General features: G+C 40.0%; 1 protein-coding gene across 2 annotated transcripts; it reads left to right on the top strand.

The window, feature by feature from the left end:
- Positions 1–4: 4 nt before the first annotated feature.
- LOC137287127 (uncharacterized) lies at positions 5–23,789 on the top strand. 2 transcript variants are annotated; one of them, XM_067819271.1, is made up of 11 exons: positions 5–23; positions 4,535–4,687; positions 7,999–8,259; positions 11,262–11,276; positions 11,987–12,222; positions 18,109–18,268; positions 18,829–18,936; positions 19,343–19,478; positions 20,810–20,934; positions 22,763–23,024; positions 23,607–23,789. In XM_067819271.1, the coding sequence occupies exons 2-11, from the start codon at positions 4,576–4,578 to the stop codon at positions 23,773–23,775; spliced, it is 1,584 nt and encodes a 527-aa protein (XP_067675372.1). In that variant the 5' UTR covers positions 5–23; positions 4,535–4,575; the 3' UTR covers positions 23,776–23,789. The 2 variants fall into 2 exon arrangements, with proteins under 2 accessions (XP_067675372.1, XP_067675373.1); XM_067819272.1 differs by lacking the exon at positions 5–23 and adding an exon at positions 4,221–4,309.
- Positions 23,790–25,666: the final 1,877 nt, after the last annotated feature.

A 25,666-nucleotide genomic window follows, 5' to 3' on the forward strand; every position in this document is an offset into this window, starting at 1 on the left:
ACTGCTTTCGAATGGCACGTCCTGTAAGTATTGTCAATATTTTTCAAGGACAACATGTCTGATTATAATGATAGCTGTTCCCTACTTTTTCATAAATAACGCTTTTTAAAGATGTTCCATTCTTGTTCCAAGGCATAAATATTGTGTTCGTAACCAACCAGCGTACAACCTTCCATTGCTCTTACATTACCTCATTACTTTGCACCAGTGCAAATCTGCTTATAACCAAATGATAGTAACCAAGTCAATGGGTTAGGTTTGTGCGAAAGTCTTGCATTAATCAACTCCTGCGAGGAAAGTCTTACAGGAGTTATGGTGATCAAGAAGTTAGATTAAAATTCAATGTAACTGGGATTTGATATCGATTGAGGGTGTGTTTCAGCCCTCCGATCAAATAACATATGCATGCGAGAGAAATCGAGGCATTGGGTTGACATAGCCTTGATAACAGATTCTACCTATTATTGTCAAGCAGGATAGCGTATCCATGTCAGTTATTGGTGTAATGTTTAAAATGTGTTTAAAACGTTACACGCATGAAACAGGCAAGGAGAAAAAGAAACATTATCATTGAATATACGAATCTTTTACCTGTACCAAATCATCACCGTGGCACAACAATTTAAAGTTTCTTATATTTATATATGTGTATCAAGCATCGGTGTCACTGTTGACCACAGTGTATAGCGTGGCCCATCCAGGTGTGGAGATATGTATGTCTGCATTTATACACTGCTGATATGTCAGAGTGACCCCCTAAGTATCTGTGTAGTGTTTACGTAGTCCGTATAGGTGTAGATACGACGTGCTTTGTGGTCATTTTTTCCTCGTATGTGATATTGAAATTCCCAACTCACTGGATGCTAGACACATACACTCTAGTTGAAAGATTGACCATTTGAAAACTCCTGTAGGTGGGTTACGTAATCTAAACAAATATGAAGGAATTGTACAAGTATTATCAGTACAAGGAAACCGTTGCCGAAACGCCGAAAGCGCTAGTTTCAACAACACTCCTGCGATACCCATTTCAAATTCATCACCGTCGAATGACGATTTCCTTGATACTTCTTTAGGCACCATAAATAAAGCATTGGCGTCTGCTTTCGTTAAGTACCCGTAAGTCTTGGAAGTTTGCATGAAATGAAATTGAAGCGAATAATTGAGGGACGTGATTGCTGGTATGTGAGGCAGTCAGTGCTGAAACGCAGATATTGAATCTGAACTAGACAACCCAGGGATCAACAGCCTGACCATCTGATCGCTGTAGTGGCCTCTTGCGACAAGCATGGGTTGCTGAAGATCAGTTTTAACCCGGATCTTCAAGGATATGTTAAGATATTATGGAATGTAATTAATGTCATACCAAAGGAAATAATTACAGTTTGTCTTAACAACCGCAGACTGAATTCTCTTTATTACCTCTGCATTGTTTTCTTGACAGACAAGCAGTAGATCTTGTTGGCGCTGGTAAAAATTAAACAGAACTCCCATCATTTATTGGATGGTCGTCAACATCCGGGGTGCTGACTTCACTTCCGGTGACAACGTCTATGACTGGCTGATGCGCATAGCATCAAGTTTGAATCTACCTGATGGCTATGGCAGACGAAACCTGTCAGCCCTGCAAATGCGAGGACATACGGTGGGGGCAACTGTTCCCCTTTCATCGAATTCAGATACGATACAATATGTCACCATTAGTAGCCAGTGTGTGCATGAGAGAGTCTTTGTGAAGCGTACGTTTCGCCACACTGAGGAATATTTAAACTATCTGTTATATGTGATATATCCCCATTTTTTGGCAGCTATAGCGTACAACATTCAATTCAATGACTAGATCATCACGATTATGATAAACATGAATTGGTCACAGTGTGACTTTCCGTTTGTACTATAACAACAACAACAACAGAAAACAACCCAAAAAAAACAAAGACAAAAACAAAAAAAAGACAAACATCCGTAGATAAGACAGAGTAAGAGGTTGCGGAACCAGGACATTACCGAAGCGTATAGGTGTGGTTTCCACAGGTGCAATAGTATTTAGCCAGGTAAGTGGAGCAGCATGTAGAGTATATAAACTGGCGTGTCATTGCAATCAAAAAAACTGTAGAGGTTAATCATCCTTAAAAGATGCATTTCTACTGGCCCAGAATGTCTGTGATATCACGTGAGTTCCACTGCAGTGAAAAGCGATGACAGTTGGTAATAATAGATCTCTTTTAAGGGGCGGTAGGGTAGTTGGCGGAAAAAATGCTGGCTCTCCGTCTAACTGTACATAGTCATATAAGGGCAGCACCTTGCATATGTATGCTTATGGGGTATTTGATTTTAGTTCTTCTTGGAGACACAGAATCAGACATGTCGATTGTTTTTCACATTCGTATTTGATAAGTAATTGGCCACTTAGAAATCGACGTGAGGTCACCGAGCAAAAGAGCTAAAATGTATCGGAGAAATAAGACTGACCCTCACAACACATGGATGCCCTCTTACAATACCCCTTCTAGACATAAGTGCAATTTTCGACTTCTTTTTCTTCGTTGGTCTGCGACATCTCAGAATCATTCCTGACACCTACCAACAGTACATGTCGTACGTTGTGCCCAGGATCAGCGCAATGGAACAAGCCTCTCGGTGACACAGTGAGAGCGCTCAAAGGTAGCAAGCCACTTAGAGTTGGGTGACAAAATACCTCAACAGTGTATCGAGTACCTGTGCTTCTCCATTACTCTTTGTATTCCAAGGTCCCGGGGTAGAACAGGCCTTCAGCAACCCATGCTTGCCATAAAAGGCGACTATGCTTGTCGTAAGAGGCGACTAACGGGATCGGGTGGTCAGGCTCGATGACTTGGTTGACACATGTCATCGGTTCCCAAATGGGCAGATCGATGCTCATGTTGTTGGTCACTGGGTTGTCTGGTGCAGACTCGATTAATTTACAGACCGCCGCCATATAGATTGAATATTGCTGAGTGCGGCGTGAAACTAAACTCACTCACTCACTCACTCACTTTGTATTTCAAGTCAGTGTGAAGAATTCCATTAATCGTTGCTTCTGAATCCTCCTGGAGTTTTGTCTCTAAAGTGAGGTGGGATTCAGTGTCATAACTGACAAGGGTGTCACGAGACCCACTTTAGCATCTTTACCGTCTTATTGCGACGGGACCACGTTTACACAGATACACAATTTCATTCAAAACGACCCGAGAAGATCCGGAATAGAATTGATCTTCAGTAACGCATGCGTCGTGAGATCGGGATCCCCAGTGCAAACTGAACCATCTGACAGTAAGTTTGACAAATTAATTTCAAATTAAAACGGATCATATTTTGCAATAATTAGTGCTACCATGACAGTTAGTGCTGTGATCATGACGTTTGGTGCGAAACTGGGGCTGGTCTGTTTAGTTTCCTGGGCATCGTTTCACGAAACACTCGTTTGCCTAAGATCTCGTACATTTTCTCGTAGCATACATGGTACAGAATAAGAGGTACGATTTTTTGCGAGTGTTTTATGACACGGGTCCCTGTACTACAGGAAAAGGAATTGGTTGAGGTATTTTCATGTTTGCTTTATGACTTTAACGGACACGTGTAATTTGGTGACGAATTACGTTTTTGAAATACAAAATTATTTAGAAGTCAAGGGGAAAATATTTGGCTATGTATCCCTTAGCGTTACCACACAAGCCGCAGTGGTGCCTGTCAACCAGGATAGGGTCATTTGCTCTTATAAGCCTGGTGTCGAGCAGACAACACGATGGCGTGTTTTGGGGTTATTACCCTTAGGTCTTTCACCCATGATTTAGATGGTCGTTGAAACGTGAGCGAGTGAGTTTAGTTTTCAGCTGCACTCAGCAATATTCCCGCTATATGTCGGCGGCCTGTAAATATTCATGAGCATCGATCTACACAATTGAGATACTATGGCATGTATCATCATGACGAACCTGGCCGTCCGTTTCCGTTCCACCCCACAGATTCGGAACTGCGAGCGAACGTGTGAGTTTAGATTTACACAACTTTTGCAATATTCCATGAATATCGCGGCGGTGGTCACAAAACATAGGCTTCATACATCGATTCGAAAAGGATGTTCGGTGTCACGAGCCAGCGCTTTAACCGCTAGGCTACCCCGACGCATCTTGTCTCGAACGAACCCAGTCTATCATACGTGTATGCTGACTACCAATAACACCTCATTTGCAATCAAATGACAAATTGGTAAGTATGGTGTCATCACGATGACTCGTCAGTTTGCTTGCTGACAGAAGGTACAGCTATTACCACAATCGATGTCAAAGTAGGTGTTTTTTTCGTGTCAAGTACCTGATTTATCAGATGAATTCCTTTCATACAGAGCTTTTGTTTGAGAAAATAAAGACACGCTGTGTCATGGACCACCATTCCTTATTGACATAATATATAACCTACATTATGTTACGTCAATCACTCACAAAAACAACTCTCCTTCACAGAGATATCCTTATTTTATCCTTGACTCTAATATGTGTGGATTCCTCTGTAGCGATACCTGTCCACGTTGGGTGAATATACATCACAAGGTCAATGGAGCAGTATGTAGGGTATATAAACCGACTTTCCATTACAATCCGGCATCAACAAACCACCATGGCGTCTGTACCCGCCCTGCTGGTTCTGCTGCTGACGGTTACGTCATGTAAGTATTGACAGATATCCTGTGAAAATTGTAATTTAGGGGATATTGAAAATGAATTTCACGTAATGTTTGTGTGTACAATGCACTCCGATTTGAGAATTAAATATCTGCCATATATCTCACTGCCTGTTACAGACAAACATACATTGTCCAATCTTATAAATTCTAGAAATATTAATGTTTAAGAATGAAGATTTTTATGGATATCAACTTCTTTATGTGAGAACACAACGTTTCGGAGTTAATGCTTACTCCTTCATCACCTGATGAAGGAGTAAGCATTAACTCCGAACCTGATGAAGGAGTAAGCATTAACTCCGAAACGTTGTGTTCTCACATAAAGAAGTTGATATCCATAAAAATCTTCATTCTTATGTATTTTCACTTCTAAATGACATTCAAAGAATTAATATTAATGTTATTAAATGAACCGCAAAGTATTTAAAACATGTTTTTAAATCAGAAATGTCAGAAATGTAAACCATACCACGTGAGATAAAATGCATCCCGTATTTGTACTATAGGCCTCAAGGCCCTAAATACTTAATAAACTGAATCTGAATCTGACAGATATCCTGTAATATATCCTGCTATGATATTTATCCTATTATGATATCAGATGTTTCTTGATTCCATGATTGAGTTGAACTCCAACGGTTCTTGGACAACTTTATGGATATAGTTACTTCTTTATTCCGTGTGTGTGACTTTTCGGCATAGATGCTCATGTCGTCGTCAAGCACTGTCATTCCTTCTTTAAACTAAACCGAATTAAACTGGACTGAACTGTTATGTTGACCTTGCCTAGAATGTATTTCCGTGTACCAATGTTTTCAGTTAAGATTTTGTGATCGGCGATACAAATAATTTGTCTAAACGTTGACGTGCTTACCTCAAGAGTATATTGCCATGACATGTTCTTAAACAGAGGAAGCAACCTCTGCCCAACTTTCCAGAAACCCAGCTTATTTAACAAAAAAATATGCCGACTCTTTCTCCTCTGCTCATCCATCCAGGATAGTAACGAAATGCACATTGCCATTGTGATTTAAAACTGTTATGCCGTATAAATTTGCTTTGTAAAAAGAATTTTTTTAAATAATGAATAGAATGCACGCCCCATATTGACTGCTTTGCATAAAATTGTTTGAATTGTGGAAAAAAGCGTTCTGATGATAGGATCTCAAAACCTTCCCGACATTTGTTCGTGCTGCACTTCTAACGGCATTCCAAAATATACACTTCAAAAGTGAAACGTACACAGGTGACATTGACATTTGCAAATTGAAATCTTTTCCAAACTTACTGCCTGATTATTATATTTTCGATTTATAATGCAGGTTTATGTACATGGAATAAATGCCCAACGAAAAAACGCATCTTTGGAAATGATGCTTTCGGAAGTACAAATTTGCATGAACGCGTCATTGAAAGACTGGTTCACAATACAATTCACTAGACCGAAATTTGAATATAAAAGCTAATCAAAATATTACATGAAGGTAAAATATCATGATATGAGAGGCCAGAATCTTGCCTGATTTAAAGGTGTATTATAACTCAACAGACCGGAGAGAGTGATACATTTAAAAAATGAAACCATGAACATTCACTAGACTGTCGAGCCAGTGACTATGAAGATTTACTGGTCCGATTGGACTTTTACAAGCGGGACAGTGTCTGTTTCGCGTACTGGTTGTCAAGCTGACATGGCTGATGCATGGCGTCGCATCCCAATGTCAATCACTGGATTGTCTGTTCCAGACGAGAGCGGAAGGTCGCGGTTTCCATCCCCGGTCGCGCGTTACCAAAAGATGTTAAAATATGGTACTTGTTGTTCCCTGTCTGTGTAATGTGTGAAAAATGCATCGTTCGGCTTGGATATAATGTGTCTGGATGGGGAAAACAAGCTTAACTGCGGCATGTTATCTCTGTCAGCTGGCACTATGAAACAAACTTAAGTCTGGGCGAGTACAAGTAGCCACACGTACATATGCATGCACGTCGCCATATGCGTGAACTATTCTCAAGTACGACATTAACCCCATTTCAACTCAACCTCACCTCACCTGTTCGGGACTCAATAACTTACATACCACTGGTAAAGTGCTGATTGCGGCGTTAAACAACCAATAGGAGTAGTCCAGCGATTATGACAATGCTTTGCTCAGTGAGTTCTAACACACCAAACAAATGTATAGTCTCTAGCGATTTCTATACAATCAAAATAACTATCAATGGATGTCGTTAGGCTATTTGTCTTACTATCGTGTTTCTGTTTAACGTATATTGCTTGAAAAGTCGCAACCATTCAGTCCTGTCCACTATGATTTTCAGAGACTTCTCGCTGTTTTCTGAAATGTCGATGTCCCCTGTAACCAGACGTTCATACACATCAACACTGGTTCGATCTGGTTGTCTTCGTTTTCTTATCTTTTCCCCTTCCTTTGAAGGTCCTTTTCGAAATTGCCTATCTATACCCTTTAAGGGAACACATAGAGGACCTCTGTATCCTTTGAATACTCATTTCACCGGGTTCACCAGAATATTTCCTACACATGATTCAACGCGGATATTTGAAATTGTTTCTGTCAAGAACTCTGCTGATATCGGCTTATCTTCCCAAACCGCAAGCTCAAATGCTACTGAACTGTACTACTATACTGTAATCAACGATAACACAAATATGTATACTTTATTATTAGTATCACGAGAAGAGAACAGCTGAGTTGGAATCGTTGATGTTATAACGTCCTTTCTGTCACAAAGTTATTCGACATATTGGTAGATCGTGCACAAATAAGCTCTTACTTGAGAAAAACATAACAAGTCATCGCTCACAGAGATCTTCCACTGAATAAGACAAGGGTGTTTATCCAACCTTAGGATTCTGTCCTCTGAATTCCAAAACTCCTGCAGGTCCTGAAATATCCAAATACGGCAGTGCCAAAGCACAAAGAGTGAGTAAGTCAAAATCTCTAGTCATACTGGCAATATTTCAAGCACATCGTGATTTTCTGAATTAAAACAACAAAAACAACACCCAAAACAGCAACCAGAAAGAAATTGTTAAAAAAAAACAGTCAACACAACCATATTATCACAGATATAATTTTGGAACTGGTAAATAAATCTAAAACTGTTAACTAAGAGAGACAATACAAAATAAAAACGTGATGTAGATCGCCAACACAGAAGGTAGATCACCATACCAGGGACCATGGCGGCTTACACTACCTTAGCTACTACTGGTATTCGTGTTAAATGTCGGCATACTATCACTTCTAATGTCGCTCCATTCTTTCCTGCAGATGTTAACGCCCAGGATGCCTGCAGTGTCCGGTTCAACGCTGCCTGTCTGGCGGAAGTGAGGTCTCTCTACACCAATACCTCAGCCTTCTGGTTTGGGACAAGGTATGCTACTGACTGCCCACCTGGTAAAGTGAGCTCCTTGTGTAGGAATACTGAGCGATCCGAAAAGTCCCTCTTCACTCGAATTTTGGGTACAGGCGCCACCCACAGCAATGGTCTAAGCTTCATCGTCAACGTCACGTACCCTATTACTGTTCCAGGTAAGCCCGACGTCTATCAGTTTAGAAAGTAATAAACTCATTTGTTGAGAGTCGGATCACAAACTTTAGGAAAATGATTTTTAGCAGACAAACGTTAAAATAAGAGTTACAGATTGTTCTGAGCACGTGTTCTTGTTGGAAATCTGGCACTGGCAGTGTAAGGAAGCCAGTCTAGCTATGCCTGAAAGGTACTATCCCACAAATAATTCTGTAGCTCGAAATTTGAATGCAGAAACGAAGAAAAATGTTACAGAATGGTGAAAAAACACAATCATTTATCCAGCTATAATCTTGCTTAATTTGCAAAATGCATTATAACTTAACAAGACTTAAACTGAACCCATGAAGATTCAGTAGCAAGTCGGGCCAGTGACTGTGGAGATTTCCTGGCCCGGCAGGAGTTACACTAGCCACGGGCTAGCGGGCCAGTAGCTATTTTGCACACTGGTTACGTGTTATTAATGATTTGGTATACTCAGAATCACTGGATTACTTGGTCCAGACACTATTTATTATAGGCGGCATGAGGCTGGAATATTACTGAGCATAGCAGCAAATAATAATAAACGTAATATACATGGAAATGAGAGAATGTCTGTGAATAAACGTCAAGAAATAAGCTTTTATGTGCCGTAAACCCAGATAAGTGTGAAAAGACCGGGTTAGTAATGGTCTTCAGCAAACCATGTTTGTCGTAAGAGGCGACTAACGGATCGGACTGTCAGACTCGCTTACTTCGTTGACACATGTCATCGTATCCCAGTTGATGTCTGGTAAGGACGCAATTTACAGACCGCCACCTTATAACCAGAGTATTACTGAGTGCGGCGTAAAACTAAACTCAGTCACTCATGTAAACTGTGGTGTTGCATTAAGCTTTAATTTTAATGAATGTCTCTTGCTGGGGGCTTTAGATAGAGAGTCATGTTTGCACACAAAGAAGCAAAACGGTCAATTTTAGTGAAAAACATGTCTTTGCATCTGGTGCGTACAACAATCACTACCAGTATTTCTAGTCAATACTGCTTTCCTTTTTCAGTCTTGACAGGCCGTAGAATTTAGATATGTCATTCGCGTCAATGATATTGAAAGGATATCTTTAACATGTATTGAGCTGCGCAGTTCTTGACAAAGAGTAGCAACTGGCTATTCTCGACACAAATGCGCAAGATCAATAAAAGAAGTTACAGTGCCACATGTTGCCCTGCACATGTTTTTCTTTAAGTCGATTTCAAGCTTAGAGTACAGCGACAACTTTCCCGCGAGAATATTACTTTTCTATATAGCTTCACAAAGGCGTGATTGTAATCGGAACCTTAATTCTCTTCTTTTAATCTACATGTAATCAATATAGTGATGGGTGCTTTCACAACGCGTCTCTATGACAATCAGATCTCTAGAACGTCATTTAGAAAAATGACATTGACATACAGACTAGCCTGTCAGTTGTAAGAATGATTTATGTCATAAATACATACACCTCCTGCGTCCGTTTAAGGGATTCAATTATCATAAGTTTTAAGAGTAATTTATCTGACATGTGCTTGATTTCAACACACTGTCATTAAATCCCCCGTGTTAATATTTGATATAACGATTAATACAACAGATATGCTTGAAATGAACGTGTCACTTTATTGACGCTCGATGGTAGGTGGTAGCTAAGAAATGTCGGTTTTGACAATATGCCACATTGTACAAAACTGTTTTTGTTTAAATCATTCACAGACTTTCGGATGTTAATATAATACTGAGAAGTGGGTGAGTTAATTTTTATAGTCGTAGTGGCAGTATTTCAGCCATCGTGATTTAAAATAGTTATAATATATATTTATGATAAATGCACAAACTTTAAAAAACGGTTGACGAAGGGCAGTAGCATACCAGAGTATCAAAAAATAAAACTGTCTTACGCCTCTAAAGTAAGATTCCAGTTAAGGACAATACAAATAAAAAGGCTGAGGATCGCCAATAACTGAATTTCCACGTGTTGTTTCTGGAATGAAATCGAGTTTCATAGGCAGACAAATCTCTCTTCACGCAGGAAAATATATTTCTCGATAATATGTTTCACTCTTCATTTTCCTCTGTTGTGAAACTCGTGAATTTACCCTTAATCAACATGGCCACATTCGTGATGTAGATGATTGAAGAAAATATTCCGGAAACGCCACGTGTCTTACATGGCCTCACCATTCTTAATGTATTCTTACTTATACGAGTCACTTTTCTATTCCCGTTGTTTTTTGTTATATTTTGCCTACTCTTTCCTGAACTTAGGTAGACTCTTCTCATTGTGGCCAATCAGTGTTTGGAATGATTTCCGTAGTTTGCTAGCCAGTCGGGGTACCTATATCTGAAAGCTACTAGCTCACAAAATAATTCAGTATCTAATGTAGGAACTACTGCTTGACACATATTAGTTGACCCTGCGCAGTAAACGCATTTGTTACAAGTAGGCGGGGCAGGTAACGTAGACAAATACACTGGTTGATACAGGTACATGAGGTAGATCGGGGATTAATCACGTGCAATACGCAGCTGACCGTGGCGTGAAATCAACGGCGCTTTTGTTTAACACGTGTCCAGTAATATGATATAACAATCAAAACATGATTCCCACGGGGAAATTGAACTTTTCAATATGTTGACGACAACCCGTTTCCCTCTTATCTCAAATGGATTGTTGAGGAGGGCGTTCCATATATGCAGATTGGGGTCATTTACAGGTCGTGGCTCATCTAATACTTGTCAAGTAGTAAGCGAAATATTACAAGAAGGTGAAATATCGTCATTTTATATATTTAAAAATGAACCTATGGAAATTCACGATACGTTCGGGACAGAGACTCGGGAGATTTACTAGCCGGACTGTTTCGGACACTGAGCCCTCAGATTACAGGGGTCGCGGTTTATTAACACGTCAGTACTGGCCACGAAAAATGCGTTGCGTCAGTATTATACTATGATTCTCAGATATGTCTGATGTTTTGTATTTTCAGCTGATGGATCTGACCGTGAGTACACTTCTGTTGCACATCTCCCCCATTCATTTACATGTTAAACGCCAATTTATTAATCACATCAATGGTTCCTTTATCAGTAAGAATGATTCTGTTTAACATTTGCATTGTCAATAATATATATCACGCTTGCCTATTCAGTTTGTGCAAGATCATTTGATGTAAGATCTCCCTCTCGTAAATATTAAGCATGTCGATATGGACCCAACTCCCGTTTCGTTATATCCCTCGTTTCAATTTTTGATCGTAGGGGGGACTTTTGTTTTACGCCGCACTCAGCAATATTCAATCTATATGGCGGCGGTCTGTAAATAATCAAGTTTTCACCAGACAATCCAGTGATCAACAACATGAGCATCGATCTGCGCAATTGGGAACCGATGACATGTGTCAACCAAGTCAGCGAGCCAGACCACCCGATCCCGTTAGTCGCCTCTTACGACAAGAATAGTCGTCTTTTATGGCAAGCATGGGTTCCTGAAGGCCTGTTCTACCCCGGGACCTTCACGGGTCGATTATTAAGTGCCACATGTCAGCGTTTCCTAATAGCGCAGAACGATGCTCGCGTTATTGACCACTGGATTGTCTGGTCCAGACACGTTTATTTTCAGACCGCGGCCATATAGCTGGCTTATTGCGGCGTCAAACAACATCACATTTTGAAACAAAAACGTTGTAAATAATCTGCCTTTTTTAAACACCAGGTAAATACAACGGGTGTGGGAGAATAGTTGACGCACCTTTAAAAAGACCACAACATTTTGTCATCGACCCCCTCGGCAAAACCGTATATCCCCCTTACGACTTGCGAGAAGAACCGGAAGTGACGTGGCCAGCCGAAAAGAACGCCCTCTACGCTGTTATTATGTATGACCCTGCCCCCTTTTACATGCATGCGTTCTACGTCAATGTCCCCGGCGGCAGACTGAAGAATGGAGACGTAGGGAACAGTTTTATATATAGAAATAATTGTTGGACGCGGGACAGATCTCTATAAAGATAATATTTTGGGCGCCGGGACAGTTTTCTATATTAAACTGTTGGGTGCGCTGAACAGTTTACTATGTAGATAGATTGTTGGATGAGGGGACAGTTCTCTATATAGGTAAACTGTTGGGTGTGGTAAACAGTTTTCTATATAGATAAATTGTTAGGGACGTGGGCAGTTATCCATATAGGTAAATTGTTGGACGTGGGAAACAATTTGTGCAAAACAAGTACAAATTATGCACCATACTAGAACTTCACAATCATGCATAGAATTATATATATAGGAAAGGCCACAAGAATATGGTACAGAGGTTATCATTTATTTGTTAAGGCCAATAGGAGGAAATGAGAATAATCACAATGACCAACATCAGCTCCATGTGGTTACAGAATTCAACGATATAAAGTAACAAAGTGTCAAGTCACAAGAAAATAAATCTCATGTGTCACACGTCCAGTATTGTGTATGCCCACTCCATGCTTTCACAACTGGCAAGCAACGCCTCCTAATGGACTGTCTCATGCGAGTAAACACGTTATTTAGGAGTCAGCGCCATTGTTCACGCAAAGCAAACCCAATATCCTGCAAATTCTGGGGCTGTTTCCTGAGAGTACGAAGACGTCTACCAAAAGCATCCCAAGATGTGTTGGTTGAGATTGAGATCAGGTGACCTTGCTGACCAGTCAAGAACGTTGATTCCTACGTTCAGCAGATAATTCCTGGTCAAGATGAGTTCGGAGGCTAGTGCTAAGTTGCACAAAAAGCAGCACGGACAACCAAGCAAGTCACGAACGGGCAATCCCACTGAAATCACCCGAAACCATGACACTTCCGCCCCCAAATCAAACTTCCTGTACGCAACACTGAGCATAACGTTCACGGCGTCGCCTCCACTCTCTCGTCCTACCATCCACAAATCTGAGGGTAAAAATCTTGACTGATCGCTGAAAACAACTCGATTCCACTCTTTCTAAGTCCATTGGAGGTATTGTCAGGCCCACAAGGAAACGCTTACATCGATATAATGGCTTCAGAATTGTTCCGCGAAATGGTCGTCGATCATGAACGTGAGCAGCTCGCAGCCGGTTTTGGGTGGTATGTGCCGTCAGTCGACCCTTTAACAGATCATCTGTGGTTCCTCACAAAAAACTGGTTACCTAACAGAATCTGACGGCCTTCCGCCTGTGACGTCAGACGTTGTCGAACTGGCCTGAAGCGATCAGCTGTGGTACCAGTTTGTCCAACGGCACCACTTCATTGTCCTTGCGACTTAACTTACTGACGTTCCCGCATGACAACGTTCACGCTGCATATTTAAGAGGCGCGGCGTAAGAAGTCGCTAATCTGAATAGTGCTTTAAAACGTTTTTTTCACTTTGTACTGTTGATGTGCGATCGAATGCACGTTTAACGGTAAGGTCAGGCGACCAGTGACCAAATTTTAGCACTATTTTAGGGTGCAAGATGTTTAGATTGACTTAAATTTAAACGTGCTGTAGTGAGTGTTTCCTTGAGTCCTTGGGGATCAATATGATGATATGAAAACTGTCTGCTGTAACAGTTCATAATTCATTTTTATTTACAAATACGAATTGTGAAGTTTCTATTTTAACTCAGTATATATGTTTCCACCAGTGAGGACTGGTGTGGGTACTGGTTTGCACTTACATAATTAACTGAAAAGAATACAATGATATTTTACCCAGATATAACATGCATGTTGATCTGAACGCGTTTTAATTACTTCTACCCCTTACAATGAATGAAAAACTATATTCTCTAATCGATGAAGAAATATACGTGGCCCAACCCTCTAAATAACAGCAATGTTTAGTCTCTCCCGGGCCATGTGCAGGATCCTTTGATGCATGGCTCGAGTACTACATTCGACATGGTTTGTCCCCGCTGTACCCTTCTCGTAGGTTTACAATGTTGTACAATGACCGCCCGTACTATGTTTATCGGGCATTGTGTTCGCAATCTCGTCTTGTCGCTTTATGCGGCAGACATGTGTTCACACGTTTGTTTCATATTTTACACAGAACAGTTCAAACTATATAGTGGTCCACGTCCTACATGCCCCGTAAAACAAGATTATATGTACATTTAAAACGGCTTGCAAACTTCGATTGCAACCAAACCTGATATGGGCTTGAAGACGCATGATTCATAGCCCAGTATTCTCCCACTTCAAAGTGGGGACATCTCAAACAGATTTTTAGGTTCTTGACCCATGGTTACAATGTACATCCCTAAAAATGGGTCCTTTGAACTGCCAGTTTTGCAAATTCTGCAAGCAAAGTGTTAGAAGAGACTGAAAGTTAAAGTCTAGTGTTGTCTTCACTTTGTTTCTCATATCGCTAAAAGTTGCACAGGAACAGTATACAGAAAGTGCGTCTATTGTGTCGAGGTTGGGGGTCCGGTGTGTACGGCTCAGGTCACTGATCAGTTGGAGTTGAGCTTGGTTTACTCGGGAAATTAAGTATCATGCAGTGAAAACAATGTCCGGTAGTGCGCCAGTCAGATGGATACTAGGTGCTATATAAATGGTCTGTTATCATTATTATCACTATACGGGACAGAATATGTCAATCTTTGCTTGTCTTTAGAACAAATAAACACTTACACGGGGATAACGATACATGATCTGGACATACTGCCACTACGTGCTGTATGTGACAATAACTTTTAACTCACTCACAACTGTTAAACTTTGATGTAGATGTGACTGCACCTGTAGATAGCGGTGGTGGTAAGGATAATGAAGGTTCAACTCAATATATATGGAACGCAGAAAATGAACAAACGTTTCTAGACGTTTCGTGTGAACGCCTACCGGCTCTTGATGATTTAGCAGATTTAGTTAATGTTGATGTTAATAACGCACTTGATCTATTTGTCAAACACGTTTTGAAATCGGCAGATGTGTTTAAAAATACACCCTATAAGCAATCTAAAGGTGGATTCTATACTAGCAGATGTCAGTATGCTAAGCGAGAGGCTAAAAGAGAACCTAGGCGTTATAGAAACACTAAATCAGCCATCAGTAGACGTAAATACTGTGAACTGAGGAATAATTATAAATATGAATGTAGAAAAGCTAAGGTCTCATTTCAGCAAAAGAAAAGTTCTAAGTTAAAATCTTCCATCCATAACACTTCTGCGTTCTGGAAAGAGCTGAGAAGTCTGAATGCTACAAAGAGCCCACGTTGTCCACTAGACAAATCTTTATTGTATAATCATTTTAAAGGGTTGTTCACACCTAGAAATCTAGCTGACGATACCACTGAGAATAATGTTTTCTGTCCTGATGTGAATATTCCTTTAAATGATATTGATAGCTATATTCTTGAGTCTTCTATCACTGATGAGGAAATATGTTCATGTCTTTCCCATCTGAAAAATGGCAAGTCAGCGGGTAGTGATAGTGTAATTACTGAGCTGTTGAAATCATCTAAGCATGTTATTATGCCCTTTTTAAAGGTATTGTTTAATAAGATTTTTGATACAGGCGTTTTTCCCATGGCTTGGACGAAAGCAATAGTTATTCCTTTACATAAAAAGGGCGATCGCAAAAACCCAGATAATTACAGAGGGATTTCAATACTGTGCACATATTAAGTAAATTATATACGTCCATTTTAAATGTCCGCATCAGAACCTGGGCAAATATAAGGAGTAAAATTCCCGAAACACAAGCTGGTTTTAGACAAGGGTACTCTACGATTGATCATATTTTTACTTTACATGGTGCTATAGAAAAATGTCTAATTAAGAAAAGGAAAAAGTTATATGTTGCTTTTATTGATTTTAGAAAAGCCTTTGACTCAATTGACCGTCCTAAGTTATACAAGTGCTTATTCAAATCTGGTCTTCAGGGGAAAATGCTATCTGCTATCATGAGTATATATAGTTCAGTAACAGCTTGTGTTAGAGGTTATAATGGGTATACTGAATATTTTGATTGTCCAATTGGTTTAAAGCAAGGTTGTGTTCTTAGCCCCGTATTGTTTTCCTTTTTCATTAATGGATTATCAGATGACATATCTAGATATGGCAAATATGGAGTGCAGTTATTTCCCGACCTATTAGGAATAATGTTACTTATGTTTGCAGATGATGTTGTTCTTATATCTGATACAATTACAGGCTTACAGAATCAACTTAATATACTGCACAATTACTATGAATATTCAAGTCTAGAGGTAAATTTAGACAAGACAAATATAGTTGTTTTTAGAAGGGGAGGGCGCTTAGCAAGGAATGAAAAGTGGTTTTTAAATGGCCAGCCAATAACAACATTAAGTACTTATAAATATCTGGGAGTTGTATTTTCGTCAACATTCAAGATGAGAAATTGCATCACTGATTTAGCATTGAGGGACAAGCGGGCCTTAATGGAAGTAATAAGTAATCTAAATGGAATTGGAATAATAGACCCCAGTGTGTACTTCAAAATTTTTGATGCCCAGATACAGCCGATATTACTGTACGGAGCAGAAATGAAATATGAAATAGAAAAGGTCCATTTAATAGCCTGCAAACGTTTCTTGAATGTCAGTCCTCAAACACCTACTGCTATTGTATATGGCGAATGTGGAAGATATCCTCTCTATATAAACGCATTGTGTAAAACTTTGAAATATTGGGTAAAGGTTATTCATATGCATGAAGATAGAATCCCCTTGAAAGTGTACAAAATGCAAGTGTATTACGATAACTGTGGCTACAAGACATATGCTTCTTATATAAGAGAAATACTTTTTGCACATGGGTTTGGTTACGTCTGGATGTCCCAGACAGTTGGTGACGCAGCTTTATTTCTAAGTAGATTCAAGACTGTTGCAATCAATATATTTTTTCAGTCATGGAACAGTACATTGAATAACAGTTCACGATACCATATGTACCGTGAGTTTAAAAGTCTGTTAACTCCACAAAAATATTTATCATGTATATTGGACAAAAAGTTTCGAAATATTTTGACCAAATTCCGATGTGGATTATTAAGGCTAAAGTATAATGAAGGTAGATGGTTGAATGCTGAGGTTGCTGAACGTAGTTGCCCTCTGTGTAATCTAGGTGTAGAAGACGAGTACCATTTCATCTTTATATGTACTGAATATAACGCACTAAGATTAAAATACTTGCCATATATATATCAGAAACATCCAAACTACTATAAATTTAAGTCTCTGTTATCAACGAACAATGAAACAATTTTAAGAAATTTATGTAAATATATCTATCATGCTTATAAAACAATCAAACTCCAATACTTTTTCTTCAAACCACAGGTTCGTACATTATAACCATATATTTACATTTGTGTGTATATATGTTTATACCACAATGTTATATTTATAGTGACAAGAATCTGTTAATACAATCCACATGTACCATTAATATATATACCCTGTAACAATTAACTTATATTTGTAACAATTGCGTGTATATTGTATATGGGCCTGTGGCCTACGTACGGAATAAAAATACTTGACTAACGATACATGATCTGGACATAATGCCACTACGTGCTGTATGTGACAATAACTTTTAACTCACTCACTATGTGCCCGTAGCGTTGATTCATGCTCATGACATCGACCACCGGCCATAACTGACAGCATGCGGCATAATACAATATGCCCTCGGTCCAAATTTATCTCTATGCGTTTCACTATTATTAGGTCAGTATAAACATTACACTGATACTATATATAGTTCTCTTTGCTTAATTCCCATTGCCTCGTGTTCTGTCACGTGGTACTTTAGGTGTTTCGCTTTCGGTATCACACGATGACCACCTTTGATACTGACCAAATCATCCTTGCAGACGATATTCCCACACAATGGGCCTGGAAACCCCGTTGACCGCGTAAACCCCTACGTCTGGCTAGTATTTAAGCAGCAGAAAACAGTGGACGGTTCAAAGATTGCCCGCAACCGCCGTGGAGTGCACATCCAGGACTTAGTATCGCAGCTTGGACTGTCAAGTAAGAATTACATTTAACAAGTCGTTTATTCAGATTGTAGATTTGTTACTATTTAATGCCATTGTATTGTGACGAAGCAGTCTGAAACTGTCATCTAGTGTCACAGATGTATGAATCAAGATGATATACGAACATACGCTGACAGCGAAAGAAAATAGAAGACACAAACATGAACGTTTACGTTTATGAGATTTCATTTTTTTCGAAATTTCGTTTCTTGCTGCTCAGTATAGCTGATTATGCGACTAACTTGGTTGTACACCAACATCCACTGTAGTGAGTGAGTGAGTGAGTTTAGTTTTACGTCGCACTCAGCAATATTCCAGCTATATGGCGACGGTCTGTAAATAATCGAGTCTGGACCAGACAATCCAGTGATCAACAACATGAGCATCGATCTGCGCAATTGGGAACCGATGACATGTGTCAACCAAGTCAGCTAGTCTGACCACCCGATCCCGTTAGTCGCCTCTTACGACAAGCATAGTCACCTTTTATGGCAAGCATGAACATCCACTGTAAAGCCTTGGAGGCTACATTAACCTTTTCCATGGTTCCAGCACAGTCTTATGGCATGAACATCGTCATGACGGCAACGGATGAGTTTACCGCTGTCTTCATCCGGTCAGTCAATTTTCTGAACAGATGTCCAGTGTACTATGGGCAGTGTAAGTTACATAAATCTCTGTCCGTAAGTAGCTAAGGTTATGATTTAAATTACTTGTCGTCTTGACGGTATATACTCTATCTTATGTAACTCTTTATCGTGAAGTCATTAAAAGTCTACTTTAATGGTTTTGGTGATTAAGCAAAGAGTAAGGGATTTAATATGTAACATCACATCGGCAATGTTTCATTCATATTGTGACGAGAAGAAATTTGACGTTTATGTACATATTATAAAACGTGACGTCAAAGGACAGTAAACTGACTAGACTATCACAGTTTGAATTTAAACTAGCATATGATAAGTAGATCACCAATAAGATAGGAAAGAAGGACACACATATCATTAGAAACGTACAGAACTTTCAATTAATATGATTTATTTTCAACAAGAAGTTTATGATCCAGGGTTGAGCAGCTACATTCGGAGAAAAGGTGGGCTCCCGTCACTTCCGGCGCATCTTGATCTCAGTGTGTCCGTTGATGTCACCTTCAAGGCCCCCGCCATAACATACACAGCGTGTGGAAAAACCTATCACAAAAGGTGGGTGTGCTCATGTCGTCTCTGAGACCCGTGAACGTCCGAGGTAGAATAGGTCTTCAGCAACCCATGCTTGCCACAAAGGGCGACTACGTCTCGTAATAGGCGACTGACGGGATCGGGTGGTCAGACTCACTGGCTTGGTTGACACGTCATCGGTTTCCAGTTGCGCAGACCGATGCTCATGCTGACGATAAATGATTGTCTGGTCCAGACTGGTTTATGTACAGACCGCCGATACATAGCTGTAATGTTGCTGAGTACGGCGTAAAACTAAACTAACTCGCTCACTGACTCACACATGTCCGTCTGGTAACCCATCGTGCCAAATGGTAGTCCAAGAAGGTGTATACAGTGGAATCTGTTTGATACGAGCTCATCGTAAACCGGTTTCCTCTATAATCCGGACTACTCTCTGAGTGCCGTCAAAACTTTTCTTAATTTGTCATTAAAGCTTGCTCCATGATCCGAACTCTTTTACTGACGGATTTCAGACGAAACAACAGTCCCGACAATCAACGTTTTGTGCCGGCAAAACTTTTCTTAAATTTCTTAATTTGTCATTGAAGCTTGCTCCATAATCCGAACTCTCTTAATTACGGATTACAGAGTAAACTAAAGTCCTGACAATCAACTTGCTATGATAACAACAACGGCTCACAATCCGTTCATTCCGCATCGAAGTCATCGTGCCGTATGCTTTTTTAAAGATAAGCTGTATCTGATATTCTATCTACACCTCTCGTGAGGAACATCCCCTGTATCGTGTGAATAGTCTTTCACAAAAGATGAAAACTTCGGTTTCCTCTTGTAGAGTGCTCATAGTACCGCATTGCATATAATAAAAATGGAAACTAACCTAGAAGATCATAGAGAGTCATTTCTCACATTATATTTCTTCAGTACTAAAACCGACATTTTTAGGAAATATGTTTAATGGTATTTTAATGGTATGTACCTGAAATACCTAACTGTTCATATCATGTTTGATGATAAAACAGGATGACCTTATCTGCGTGCAATCACATTTCTCTGCTTACATAATAGTACGAATTATGCCTTTGGAGAGCAACTATCAATAACGGTTAGACTTTCATCTTCTTAGAAATTGTAAAGAAAAACCAAGTTCTATGGATAGTCAAGTTCTTTATTTGTAAGGGTGCGACGTTTCGGTGTAGGTACTAACTTGATAACGGTGTTAGTAGTATCTAGAACCGAAACGTTGCAGCAAAGAAGGTGACACTTCATAGCTCTTGGTTTTCTATGACTTTCCTTTAGACTGTCTTGATTCCTTTAGAACTTCAGCATGATGTTGAGGAATTGTTCTGTTTCAGCCGAGTGAACGTCACGGCAGATTATCGGTACATGGGTCAGTTAGGATCCTTACAAATACGTCTCTCCCCACACGTCAGTTTGGTTCCCCAGGATATGAGCAATCCCCCCTCAGTCATACTGAAAAGTGAGTGATGTTAACGCACACACACGAACAAGACCAATGAAATGAGCACAGACTCGATGAATAGAATAAATAATATTTATGAGTAAAAAGAAAGTATACATTTGGAAATTGGAATTTGCCACAGGTTTTAAACGTTTTCAAAAAGTACGAGGTCGCTGAAAGGATATAATCTAAACTACCGAAACACAGTTACCTTACCGAGGATGTCACCACTGACCATTTTACTCATATTTCCTCTGTAGCATCAGGGCAGTACAGCAAACAGTTGTGTTGAATATTTATTTCTTTGGCTGAAAATATATGACTGTGTATTTGCTCAACAAACTCATCAAGAGTTATTTTGCCTTTCATTATCAACGCATTTGTTTCTAGAAAGAAAGTGTATCTCATTAAATAAAAGACAGGATGAAACACAAATGAGGTCTAGTGAGTGGGTACATGGGAAACACTAGAGTACGTGGGTCTGGGATGACAACCCAGCATCATGATATATTGTCAGATAAATTCCAATATATCGGAGGGCTTGCTGACAAAGATCCTGAATGTTAAACTTTTAGGATGATTACAAACAAATGCGATGGAGTGCATGTATCCACACATCTTTTTCTGACAGATTGGCATTTTAGAAGTTCGTGCATAATATGGAGGGCGTGATACTTTGTTAATGAGAGGTTCTTCATTATAGATTGATGGTACAGATTATTATACCGTTGTCTAGCAAGAATGACATTTCGGTAAATATCAAGGATATATATCTTTCTCAGGCCCCCCTAAGTAATTGAAGGAATTACAGCAAACTTGAAGGAATTGCATCTCAAATGTAAACAAACGCAGCCCACTCGCGAAACAATTGCAGCGATATCGGTAATTTAGCGGTAATAACAGAAATACATCGGCCCTATCGGAAGCAATGTCGGTAATACTGGAAACACGATCGGCCATCTTTCGGTCGCGAGCGGAAACTCACGCAGCAAAACATGGCGTCGTTGGAAGAAACACCCGTCTCGGTGAGATTTGTTTTTAGTTTCTACTATTACATTTTTATACTTATCCATCTTTGACCACCCGTGTTGAATGCGTTTAGGTATGAGGTGTTGTCGGGGCAATAGCTTATGTTTTTAGGAAAAGATAGTCACTCTAGGAGAGCGTCACAAGTCATGCCCCTGTAGTTTGTTTACATCTGAGCATCGAAGTCGTGCCGATGATTACGAACGTGCGCCAGATATAACATCATTTTTTTTGTAAAATGTGTTTAAATTTGTCAATTGCACTTCGTAGCAAGAAAAAATATGGCTCATAAACTTCTTCATGGCGCACGTTCATGATGTTCGTAATCATCGGCATGACTTCGATGTTCAGATGTAAACAATCTCCAGGGGCATGACTTGTGACACTCTTCTGCAGTGACAATCTTTTCCTAAAAACATAAGCTATTGTCCCGACAACACCTCATACCTAAACGCATTCAACACGGGTGGTCAAAGATGGATAAGTATGAAAATGTAATAGTAGGAACTAAAAACAAATCTCACCGAGACGGGTGCTTCTTCCAACGACGCCATGTTTTGCTGCGTGAGTTTCCGCTCGCGACCGAAAAATCTCCGAAGATGGCCGATCGTGTTTCCAGTATTACCGACATTGCTTCCGATAGGGCCGATGTGTTTCTGTTATTACCGCTAAACTACCGATATCGCTGCAATTGTTTCGCGAGTGGGCTGCGTTTGTTTACATTTGAGATGCAATTCCTTCAAATTTGCTGTAATTCCTTCAATTACTTAGGGGGGCCTGTTTCTTGTACAAGCATTTGAAGGTATGATTTTGTTTTCAGACAAGGAGTACACCCTGTTGATGCTCGACCTGACCGACGAGCTGGGAAAGACCAGTCAGAACTCCAACATCCACTGGATGGTCGTCAACATCCAGGGTACTGACATCACTTCCGGTGATGAGGTGTACAAGTGGCAACTACCAATGGCATCAACGTCTAATCATTTCTATCTGTTTACTTTGTTCGAGCAGACGAAACATGTCAGCGTCGCGACGGCGAAGACTTTCAGTGGAGCCAACTGTCCTGCTTTCATCAAATCCCGGTAAGATACAATACAGAATAGATACAACCATCACGTGCACCCTGCTCACAAATTGAGCAGCGGCCTATATGTTGTGTTGGTGAATCTTTGTGTGTATATATTAGTATGCGCACGTGTAGGAGTCTGGAAGTGTCTTGCCTGCGAAGATCCGGGTTGGAATTGATCTGCAGTAAACCATGCTTCACCTTAGAGGTGGCACCGGTGGTCAGGTTCGCTGACTTGGATTACTCATGCACTTGTATTCCGATTACGTAGATAGATGCTCATGCTGTTGATCGCTCGTTTGCCTGTCCAAACTCGACTATTTTACAGACCACCGCCACAAGGCTGGAATATTGCTGAATGTGTAGTAAACCTAAACTCGCTTAGTCGCTGTGTGTGTTTCCGTCTTTACTTGAGTGACATTCCGCAATATTCTCAACTTCAAGCGATACAACAATTAAGCAGTAATAACTGTCCACGTCCCCTCTAATGAGAAGCATGGGTTACTGAAGAATATAGTGCAACATTTGCACAATAGCGCACAATATTCCCACCTCCCTCATAACATTCACAATGACATTCTGAACTTTGCTCATATAGGTGCAAGTTTAGAGCTGGCGACTTCATCCGTGCCAACAAGCTCTCCCTCGTCGGTTTACGACGTCTCCGAATCGTCCCCGACACCTACCAACAGTACATGTCGTACGCCGTGGCGAAGACCGAAACCATGACCCAAGCATGCAACCGTGCGATACCTATAATTGGATAAAATAATGTCTGAACAAAGGGCTCTTGTTAACACATCTTTCTACAATTTGGTGTTTCAAAAACCTGTATGGATTTAGCTGTTGAATTAAAGAATATAAAATGAATTTCGTTTAGCCTTTTGTAAGAGTGTTCAAGCATGATGGAGGCAGTCTTATTAAGATCATATCGCTAGCTACTGCAGCTTCGAAGAGCTAAACACCTCCTATTTCTGGTCAACGCGAACATCGAAGGCCATAGTAATGAATAAAGTAACAGGAAGTCGACACTGACTAACAGTTACCGTTCTCTGAAACACCAATTGTTAATATTTTCGTCAATCATGCATAATCTTTGAAAAGACATTTGAAATTTGTCTTTCCCGATCATTTATCAAGCGCTGTAGTGGGCTGGATGGAAGGTCGCCATCTTTGTATGCACCAGCGCGTAATGGGCTAAAGCAGATGAAGCGGGTACTACAAACTGGCTGCACATAGTATGTCCACGTACCCGTGAAGACCTAGACTAGAATTGGCCTTTAGTAGCCCGTGCTTGTCGTAAGAGGCGACTAACGGGATCGGGTCGTCAGGCTGTCTGACTTGGTTGACACAGGGATCGAAATCATACACAATCTCAATGACAACCGAGATATCGAGCGCCAGCGTTTGACTCTGTAATATTTAGAAAATTGTATCAATGAAAGTGAGTGAGTTTAGTTTTACGCCGCACAATATGGCGGCGGTCTGTAAATAATCGGGTCTGCACCAAACAATCCAGTGATAAATAGCATCGATCTACATAATGAGATATGATGACATGAGTCAACCATGTCAGCGAGCCCGACCATCCGATCCCTTTAGTCGCCTCTTACGACAAGAAGCATAGGTTGCTGAAGACCAGCGGTAAGTCGGATCTTCACGGGTGTGTCAACGAAGTAATAATAAATACAGTCATGATAAGCGTACTTTATTCTCACATATTCCCTCAAGACACGAGGATTCTGGGGAAGAAATGGAAAACAATACCAAAGCTTGTTAGAGTTTGTAACAAGGAACCTAGTGGTTAAAATGATCGCAAGTAACGTCGTACTTTGACACTACTCAGTATTTTGACAAATCTAATGTAGAATTAATCGCAAAAACTCTAAACTTCAAATCCAACGTATCTTGCATAACATATTTTATTGGAGAAAAAACCCATGTTACCACGTGTACCGTTATTTAACTTGTCATATTAACGTTTACACCATTTAAATGCGTGTATCTTCCCTCTTAAAAAATGGATAAATGCTGTAAAACACTATCACCCTTATAACGTGCCCTAACGATGGATTACAATGCAGAAAGTTTACACAATTGACTATCGACGTGAACAAAGATAAGACACAGATATCACATTCAAACAATTCCAAATGAACATTTAGGCGTTCGGTAAGATAAATTGTTTATTGATCCCTCGGGGCCTTATGGGTTGATGTACCCTCGAAGGGTTCAGAGAACATAAACACACATCATCATCGTGACCAATGAACAACTTATAATATAACTTACACAGTATTGGCTCTAGCGACTTGGCAATGTCCTCTTACGTGTAGTGGTGTCTGATAAGTGTATAAGTGAATACACAGTCAGAATTCCCCCATCATTATGACACAGCTTATGATGTATTACTTAAACGGTCACCTTTTATCATTGTCAGTAAGTAAAAGTGACCAAGGGCATGTACATCGATCGACGCAATTTTAATGATACTTTTCTAGACAGACAGATCTTTATTAGTATATATGGCCATGAGACCAACAGTACAAGTGTACATTATAAGCAGTATTTGTAACCTGGAGATACATTTATAACATCAAAATAATAGATACGTTTTAACAATTTACATTTTCCTTAACTTGAAAATATGGTATATAG

Source organism: Haliotis asinina, chromosome 6, assembly GCF_037392515.1.
Source record: "Haliotis asinina isolate JCU_RB_2024 chromosome 6, JCU_Hal_asi_v2, whole genome shotgun sequence".
In the NCBI taxonomy this organism is placed as follows: domain Eukaryota; kingdom Metazoa; phylum Mollusca; class Gastropoda; order Lepetellida; family Haliotidae; genus Haliotis; species Haliotis asinina.

Excerpts from the sequence above, each read along its gene's own strand:
- LOC137287127 (XM_067819271.1), top strand. The coding sequence starts at position 4,576 with ATGGAGCAGTATGTAGGGTATATAAACCGACTTTCCATTACAATCCGG. Across the intron at positions 12,223-18,108 it reads GCAGACTGAAGAATGGAGAC|ACGATATTCCCACACAATGG; the intron begins GTAGGGAACAGT and ends TCATCCTTGCAG. Across the intron at positions 18,937-19,342 it reads TCCAGTGTACTATGGGCAGT|GGTTGAGCAGCTACATTCGG; the intron begins GTAAGTTACATA and ends TTTATGATCCAG.